General features: G+C 37.4%; 1 protein-coding gene across 1 annotated transcript in view; it reads right to left on the bottom strand.

The window, feature by feature from the left end:
• Positions 1–595: 595 nt before the first annotated feature.
• The window catches only part of hpse2 (heparanase 2), a 31,070-nt gene continuing 21,720 nt past the window's right edge, over positions 596–9,945 (bottom strand). Inside the window, exons 10-12 of the mRNA XM_088384761.1 lie at positions 7,032–7,177; positions 4,503–4,649; positions 596–2,892 (exon numbers count right to left, since the gene is read on the bottom strand). Of these exons, the coding sequence (XP_088240887.1) occupies positions 2,730–2,892; positions 4,503–4,649; positions 7,032–7,177 (456 nt within the window). The 3' untranslated portion in view covers positions 596–2,729. The remainder of the gene's footprint in view (positions 2,893–4,502; positions 4,650–7,031; positions 7,178–9,945) is intronic.

The raw sequence follows: 9,945 nt of genomic DNA, 5'->3' as shown, positions 1-9,945 counted from the left end.
AAATGCACAATACATTAAGAGGGAATTATAAGTGATGGTGGTGTTTTTTTCTAATGTGGTAAACCAATAATTAAAAAAATAAATGAACAAAAGACTGACAAAAGGACATTGATGTGCATTACGCAAGCTCAGTCAAAGTAAGAAATAATAACCTCAACGCAAACAGCAAATTGAATAAAAAAAAAAAGCACAAAACAAATGGACTGTAAATCAAAAAACGTATTAGAAGCGTGATCCATATGAAAAGTGCCTTTAGATAATCTTAAATATACTTTGGTGCCATGAGACTGAAGTTGAAATAAAACATGGGTTGAAAACAGATTGGGATGTACTGTCCCATACTTCAAACACAAATCAGCTGCCAGCACTTTAAACTAACCTTGACACATGATCTCAAACAATTTTCTTGAGAAAACACAGCTCATTTCAGGGCACTTAGCACTCGGACATTCTGTGTTTTCTCAGGAGCTTAAAAAAAACAAAAACATGATGGCACTTTACAGTGATGGGACAATTTTGTAGCGCCTGGCTTCAGTGTGAAGCACTTTGCTTTAAATCTCACATGGTGTCAACACTCTTGGCCTGTGAAGTGTGCACCTTGTAAAAACCTTAGAACACTTGTCTATAAACACTCTACCTCTTGATCACAAGTGACAACCGCTAGGTAGGAGTTATCGCAAAAAGCTAACACAGCAGTTTACATCCACATTCAATCTCGCTTCTTGTCAAACAGCACAAAAAGACAGACTCACACGTGCAACAATAATTCTACTTAGGGTTGAAATTTGAAATTGTCTCAAAAAACAGAATGGTTGTAATTGGAATATAGAACAAATTTATTTAGTAATATCCCCCCAAATAATAGCGACTAAATATATTTTTTATTGTCAGCCCTTTTTATATATTTTATTACAAAAAATACATGTGTATATGTTAAAAAACAAACAAACATTTCATATAATAAAATAATGTTCTTCAAAAAATATAAACACCTCCACATTAGAAATATTTTTCACATACACAGCTTTGGAATTTTGCAGTAACATCAATGCAGTGAGCTTGTTTGAATTCAGATGCATGGATGAACCAATATATATTTTCTAATATACAGTATAAGAAAATACCTGTTGATTTCAAAACAGGGTTAGTTAAATGTTGGTTAGAAATATTCCCAATGACTCGGATTATGTATCATTACCACCCAGCAATCATATAAATAAAAGTATTGTGAACGTAAAGCTTATATGTATTTTCTCTTATGTACATAACAACAATTCACACAAACCCAAATCAGAAAAAGGTGGGACAGTTGTACTTATTTTGATGACTTATTTTCATTACACACAAGTTGTGACAGTAAAAACATTCAGAGAAAACGTCTGTCACCAATACAGATGGTGTGATACATTTTGGAACTGTTTTGCTACTTTTACTGATTTGGGATTGTAAAAAATTTTTTTTACATAAAATGTGAAAACTAGCAGCACAATAGGACTATAAATTGTTAGATTGTGGCAACGATCTAGCCAGGTTAGAATAAACCTTCAACATGTTTACTTCATTTCTGTGTGTCGTGTTGGTTGAAGTCGTGGAACTTTCAAAACAATCTGTCCCATAGGAACTAGTGTAAAGTGAATTTTAAGAAATTTGGTTGAATTTCAACTTTGGACATTCCGGAGTACTCTGCTGTCCTGTTTGCAGCTAAGCAACAGTGACAAAAAATAAAAAAAAAACTAAATATAATACTAAAATCCTGATATGATTTACAGGAAGAAACTTTCAGCGCTGTGTAACACACACATCAGTAGCTTCATCGGGAAAACACACACACATCAACAAGTTTCACCTGTTCTAAATTTTCTGTTATCGTTTTGACTGTAAGGATGGAAATCAGTGGGTAGATATACCCCAAAACGTTTTTCACTTTGATGGCTAGGGCAAGGAAAGCAGAGCCTAATCGAGTCACAGAAGAATTCTATATTCCCTTATTGAATTTTTGTAAATATGAAACACAAGCTGTCAGGCAGCGGTCCCCAACAACACAGATTGGAGGAGCAGTTACAGGACCAGAAGCATAAGTCAACGGACCGATGTGTTGCAATCACGTCCCGGTCATGACAAAAGACAATAAAGTGCACATTACATAATTATTTCAGTTCATTGTCATAATGATCGCTAAATATGCTTTAATATACTACTATAGTATTTTACAACTCATTGTATTGTAGAATTAGTGGGTGCCCAGCTTGACGCTGCCATCTGGATCTGATGGACATGTGGCGCCTGAAGCTGGGAATTTTTTTGAATAATATTAAATATTCGCAGTATACAAGACTGGCCGGTATGTCACAAAATCTGTAAAGCTACAGGATTGAAACCTAAAATTGTGAATTTGTGTTGCCTTTCAAATAGTACGATCGCAACATGATATTTTTCATCATTCATATGATCAGTGTCTTAAATGGCTATTATTAATCATATATAATTAAAGATAATAGGAGCAATTTGTGATTTCAGAAGCATGTATCAAACTGGTATCCCTTTGTATCAATTAGTAGCTAAGAAGTAGCTGTAAATTCCGAAAAGGTTGGTCACGCTTGCAATATTCCCAACTTGTGATGTGCCCTTGAGGGAGGAGGTGACATACAGTACTGGTTGAAAAGTTCACAACAGAAGAAGTTCAGAGCTTTGAGTATGCATTGAAAACAGTGGGTTAGGTTCCATCTATGTTATCTCCGGCAGGCGTACGCGTTCATGTTTTTGATGACATAAAAGCCGATGGTCATGGGAGGCATGGCTATCGTTCGTCCTGCCCGCAATGTCTTTGGCTTCAGTTCTGGGAATGTCTCGTTGTCCAGCATCGACAGCCTCTCGCCGTTCAGCTGCACATGTCTGAATAAGAAGACATAACTTGTGTTTGATGGTCTTCTTCAAAAGACAGTCCATTCATGATGTTTGGTTTATTTTGACATCATATGTACACATGGGGGTGCTACTGCCTCTCCGATGAGATTCACTACAATGGTACTATAATGACAATCGACGTAGAAGGTGAACTTGCATTAGAAATATTATTTGATATCGGCTACAGCATTTTTTTTTAACATTTTAAACATTTGACACTTTACCGTTTCTTCAACATATCGTTTGATGTTCACCCTAAATCCTGTTTAAGTGTTAGTACCTATAATTTGATATGTATATTTAATTTTAAATAATTATTAATCACATGGGTCCTGTTGTATTATTTTTTTTTAACAAAATATTCCTTTCTCAGCATATTTTTTTCACAGGAATAAAATATTTACTCTAATTTGTGATATTATTCTTCAAAAAGGGCTGCATTGGATGAGGAATTAAAATGGGTGACCTATCCATCTAAAAGATGGAATTAAAATATGGCATCAAGAATACAACAATATTCTACTGATACCGGAAAAAAAGGTTTTATAAAGACAAAATAGGTGCACTTTAGTTGCACTTTTTTATACTCATGATTATTTCTTACAGTTTTAGCATATTGCATTGATGCTATAATTATAAGTACGCTTTTTATAGTTATGTAATGCTGAAGGGTAAGCTCGGCATGCTGAATCTGTTCACACAAAGGTTACATTTAGAGTGGTTATAAAAAAATATGGATTTGCCAAAGCTTTGGTTCAACATATGGATATAACCACCATAAAGAAGATATCTTTACTGGGACAAATTTGTAGATAGATAGAAGAGCATTCTTCAAAAAAGTGTGGCCGAAGCAAAATCCACAATACGGCTCATAATTTTTTTCCCAACACCTTAAAGATGCTTCACCGTTGTTTAAAAGGTCATAACTGAGGCTCCATTACGATCTCCCGTAAGTATCACATTGCAGCACACATGCAGACACAGGCACAGACACACATAAGTCCACACTATCAAGTCAAGAGCAACCAAAGCAAAACAATCGACAACATTTTGAATTCTACAGGTGACTAATGCAATGAAAAAAATAAAGTCCGAGATGGATTGCAACAAGTAAACATTTCACACACCTAAAAAGGAGTCATTCAAAACCATGTAAAAGGAAATAAAATATAAACCTGGTAAAGCTTTGCAAAATATTTTTTGGTCTAATTTTAGAATTGCTTTACTTTTTAAATTAATTTTGAAGCGTTACGGTGCTATCAGTGCAAATTAATACAGGTAATAGTAAGGAAATTATTATAAGTATGAGAAACCATTTACCCCTATTGAGGGCCATACAAAATGTTTGAAATAAAAATATAAAAATGTATTTTTGTACATTATGGCCCGTTTTATTTCTAATGGTTTGTTTTTAAAAAAACATTGATAACAATGATTATTTATTAGTTACATACTGATAATTTACACTTGTGGCTTGACACCTTTCGATACAGATAATCCCACAATAAACATTATATTCATTTACTGTATGTTAAAGTGAATTTATTCCAACGATAAATGGTGTTGATGTGATTGTGTTTGTGTGTTTATATACTGACTTGGCTTTAAGTCCGTCGTTGCCGTAGGGCTGCAACAGGTACTGATGTACCGTCTTGTTCCGTAGCGTGCCTGCCAACTTGATTTTCTTCCTGGAGCGATGTAGGTTGATAATGTAGATGGTGATGGAGCCTCTCGCGTAGTTGTGACTGGAACCGTGAAGAAAATGACGTGTCACTTTTTCATTTCTGTTGTTACGTTAGTAGATTATAGGATTACATTTGTCTTTGTTCACATCTGCAAGAGGCTTAGTTTTCCTTGTATAATAGAATTCTCAATAATTAAAGACGACTACAAAGAGATATCTTTCTTTTCACGATATTATGAATAGCAACAGAATTTAGAAGAATGTTCCTGTTCCACGCTAGTGAAGACTAGGTATTACTATGGTGCCCAATTCGATCATTCTTTATTATTCAAAGTCAAGAAACCACATTTCAACTCGAAGCTCCCAACGGCTGACAGAATTTGATCCAACTGACCATGCAGAGGAACGCCTATAAAAAGCTCAAAACTAACTTAAACTGACAATTCACGCCCGATAATAAAAAACATTTGTTTAATCGTTGCTTCATATTTTTTTTCATCCAAACTCTCAAATGGCCTCTGACGGAAAAAAGCGGCAGAAAGTCAAAAAGTTTCATGAACGGTGCGAATGTAATGAGCAACACGCCTTGCCTTGCACAAACAGTGCTTGAGTTAAAGCGCTGGGGACATAACCTGATAGGGGGATTGGCCAAAGATAAATAACTTGAACAGAAAGATAAGACAAACATGATCAAATCTAATAAGCGCTCCACTAAGACCACAAAAACAAGTTCTAGTGAGGACCACATGTCAGTTATGGGGTCAATGCCTTTGCTCAAGCAACATGGTTGCCTAACTCAAATCTCCTTTCTACTTATATTTTATGTTTTATCACTACTTGGCAACAGGATAAACCATTTATTTCATAAACCTAAGAAAACAAATACAAAAGAACACACTGTGTTTGGTGGTCTGTAGAAAATTCTCTGAGATGGAGGGGGCAATAACGATCTCTCAGACCTTATAGAGGATGATGTTCTCAGATCTCCATACGGGGAACATAAACATGTGTTGTTAGCGTTTGATGTTGATGCACTTCTGGAAAAGTGAAAAAGAATGCTAACCACTAAAAGGGCTAAAAGGGCAGCGAAAGCCAAGTATCTAATCTTTTTAAACCGCTGACTCCCTGAGCATATTGAGGCTGCGTGCGAGTCATCAAACCACCTTCCACTCGCAGACTTTGTAAAACCGCACCGTGACACAAAAAAGATAATGCAATTTGATCTAAGAGGGACTGTTAGAATTACCTTGCTGTGTATTCTAGAACTGTTGCCAACCATCGGGTTGTGGACCTACTCGGAGACTGAGCTAAAAATATTGTTGCAACCTTGCAGTTATCTTCTTCTTCTTCTTCAATTGGGACAATTCAATTGAGGATTTTTTTGAATAGTTTTTGAATATTTTGTTGATTAATCAATAAATCAGATTTAAAACAATAATGTTCATGCCGTTATTTAAAAATGTCATTATTTCAAATTGACCTAAATTATGTAGTTATAATTCTATTATGGTCTGTAATATTGGACAATAGCCAAACATGATTATTAAAAAAAAATTCCACACATTTTTTTTTTTAAGTTTGACTTAACACAAAGATAATCAATGCAATTCCATACAGGAAGATACTACATAAATTGGGAAAAGCAGAAATTCTAGACTTTGCAAGCACAAAAGAAGCTTTGCAAATGAGTCAATGAAGCCATCAAAACTGCTTTCTCACACGGAACCCATGCACCTGGCACTAAAAGACAAACCTAGGGATATTTTTGAAAGAAAAAAGATTACCCAAACTACTGTGTAGCTTAAAAAAAAACAGGAGAGATCTCTATATGATAGGAGACCAGGACTGACTGCTGAAAGTTATTCCATACACACCAGGTGGCTTGCTGTGAGCAACTATTTCAACTATCTCCAGATATGTAACTGAACCTCATCATTAAATTGCTTATGCAACTTCAGCCTGTTTACCACCTCAACCGTTTTACCTGTGCGGTGCTTGAACATTCTTCCAGCCTGTAAGTGAGCCCTATGGGGAGGAAGGCCGTAAATCTAGCCTGGTGCTGACAGCCCCTGGCCAGGGTTAAATGATAACCTTGAACAGACCATGGTGGTACTCTTTATCTCCTCCCTTGCACAGACTACCTTATTGTCCCACCCCTTTTAACGGACCCCTCCAGCCAATCCGAGACGGAATCAAGGCGTAGCAGACATTTCAGCAACTCTTTGACAGTGAAGAGACAGAACCCACACACCCGATAAGTGATACCCGTTAAGTTTTATAGGCTCTGAACTGTGAATGCGCGGGTGTCCGTGCTCTGCTTATTTATAGGAAGGCCGGCTGTGGACTTTGTTGGTCCTGCACATGCCTCAGGTGTTAGCATGAATTAGCAAATTGCTGCAAATTTGACATGCCTTGCTTTGATTGTGTGTGTCACAGCACGTACTTGGAGTAGCTGGTGCAGTGGGCGTAGATACGCAGCTTGTCCCGTATGAGCCGTCCTGTTTGGGGCTTCCTTTGCAGTGCGGCAACCCGCACGGCTAAGACCCTCGGCCCCACCAGACGTTTAAAGACCAGGGAGAACCAGTAATCCTGTTGAAAAAAGTGATACATCACTCATACATTACTTTCTGGATTTGGGCATAATTGTGACTCTCAAATTTGGGTGAGTGTTAAAGGGTTGTGAAAGGGAACGATTGTCTTTTGGCATAAGTCCAAGGGCAAGTTATGTGCCTCACGAAATAAAGCATGTGGGTCATTTGACACTTAAAGCTAATTGGCCAGTGTAATGTCACATTGCATTGAACAAACCACCACTAATTTGAAGTTGATGGGTTCAATAATGACCTCAAAAAATATTGTATCCTGATCCCTGTATTTGTTCATTTGCTGTTCTCTCCACGGAGAACAGAGACTCAACACCTCTCCAAGAGCCCCTGAACAACATGTGTTCCCCAGGAAGTTCCCATGCAATCCTGCATATGGCAACATTTAGGGGCTTATTTTTTTTCCAAGCAGACTTTAACTTAATTTGCTGCTGAATCATTGAAAGAACCAGAAGGACGCAATATAGCATTGGCAGAGGGATGCTTGAAATGCTATATTGTATGTTGTGAATACCAACATTTTGTAAGTCTCAGCATGGGAACTCGTAGGGTTCGCAAAGTGTGAACCTTTACTTCACTTATTTGATGTTCTGGCAGCTTTTGTGGTTAATGTGGAAGCAAATCTACTGTACGCATCCAGGAACTGTATTGACCAATCGTGTGTCTTCTGCTTTCCACAAGATCAGCCAATCAAATTGTTTTTACAGCGCCAGGAGAAAACCTGTAAGAAAATATAATTCCCTCTTTAAATTTGAAGTCAGGACCCCTGATTTATATTGAAAAGATAAGTGCTTGTTATAAAAAAAAAAGTGAAGGTATTATGACATAATAACATATGCACCTGTTTGACTTTATGACAGATCTTCACATTTAAGTGATGGGCAGGTAGTAAACTCTTGACAAGTAATGCCCCGCGGGAGGTAAAACTACTCACCGGAAACCAACCCAACACCAGCTGCACAGCTAAAGGACGTGCACAATCACGATAGAATAGTGCACTTAAAGTTTTAAAGCAAAGTATGGTGACGTAAACTATGAAATGTAGATTTTTCTTCTATTAAACATTAGTTGACGGTCGGACGCTCTCAACACCTCGCTTTTCTTTCTCCATTCTGTCATGCTCCTAGAAACATGCTGATTTTATTTATGGATTGCTTATCTGCAAACTTTGATTGTAATTCATTTGTCTGGTCATAAGAGAAGTCAGAACATTTTAAAAGAATAACAGACACAGCACACATCCACGGCAAAGGATCACAACATGCAAGTGCTTGACTTGGCTTTGAGACCTGGCCTGGAGGAAAAATATGGAACTTGGTAGAGGGTATTGGAGGGGTGCCAGTCCACCTCCTGAGCACCGTTGAGATGCCCTTAAGCATCAAAACAGCACATTAGTGTTGTCTGCGACACCTTTCCTGCGAGACCATTGAATCTTTTGTGAATACCTGTGGATCATGGGTGTGTGCGTATATTTGCCCGAATTAGATGTAACTAAAATAACAGAGTGTAAAAGCGAACATCCCCCCTGGGAATAAACAAAGTATAGTCATAAAAAATAATGTGCTTACTTAGCACCACACGCTAGATATTTTGGCAGCTCTGAAAATGTACCTCAGATTACAATATCTGGGAATTCTCAAAAGACCTGTGGATGAAGACAGGAAGATTGTAAAGAAAGAAAAAAGAGAAGTGTGGGATAACTCCAATAAAAAAGGGTCCTGTAGAAGCGGTTGAGTCACTCAGTGATGGAGGAAGGGATTGGACATCGACTTTACCTAAAGGGAAAGGAAGGGCCGGGTCATAAATTTCTGGTCCACAGGACAAGTTGGCCCTGCAGTGAATTCTCTCAGCAGGTAGGCCAGCGCAGTCTTCAGAGATCCAGCAACTTTAAAAGCATTGTGATCCTAGCGGGAGATCACGGGTCCAAGAAAAGTAATGGAGACCCAGAAGAAATAAAATTAAGGAAAAAAGAAGTCATTCTCATTGTTTATAGTCTCGTAGCCGAAGTAAATCTCAAAAGAGTCTCTGCAAAAAAAAAAAAAAAAAAAAAGGTTTTGAAGACGAATGTTGTTAATAAGCCTAAAGACAATACATAGACGTTAGATGTGATTAGATGGGACAACATATTGCTATTTATAAAAGGTAAATGAGAACACATCTGCTTTCTCTTTGCTAGATAGGAAATGAAATAACTTCACTTATGCTAGCAATTTATAACCTTATAACTCTTCCAATTCAGTCAGTATTTCACTACTTAAAAAGAACAACTAACAAATTAACAATGACCTATGAGGCTCTGCACAAAACGAACTCCAATAAATATTTCAAGTTTACACATTATTCATGAAGACAGCGAAATGAAATTTGTCCTCGCTCTGTAGAAGCAATTAAATCGTGGAAAAATCTGAGCGATTTATTTTTTATTATCTATATTTCAGCATGCTGTTGGATATTTGCCTTACATGCTTGTGTATCTGATTCTCAGGTTGCATCTCTCTCAGCGGTCCAACGTGATGCACAGAGAGACGGTTGTGATGCGGGTGAGGGGTGGGGGAGGGCACTGACACTGTCCTGAGTTACTGACAAAGGGCTAAGGTTACATAGCATTTCGCCCTGCGTCTAACCACTCATCACAGCTAAATGTCTTTCATCTCAACTAATAGCTCCCACGGGAAAAACCAAGAGGTGCCATCCACGAGAAAATGACTAGACTGGGTCTGGTAGAAAGATCTGAGTATTCATTTTGATATTTAA

The sequence above is a fragment of the Syngnathus floridae genome, chromosome 9 (genome assembly GCF_059516105.1).
Source record: "Syngnathus floridae isolate MCC-2025c chromosome 9, RoL_Sflo_1.0, whole genome shotgun sequence".
NCBI classification, from domain to species: Eukaryota; Metazoa; Chordata; class Actinopteri; order Syngnathiformes; family Syngnathidae; genus Syngnathus; species Syngnathus floridae.
Note: the sequence above shows the minus strand (reverse complement) of the source record. Positions and strands in the feature narration are given on the sequence as shown.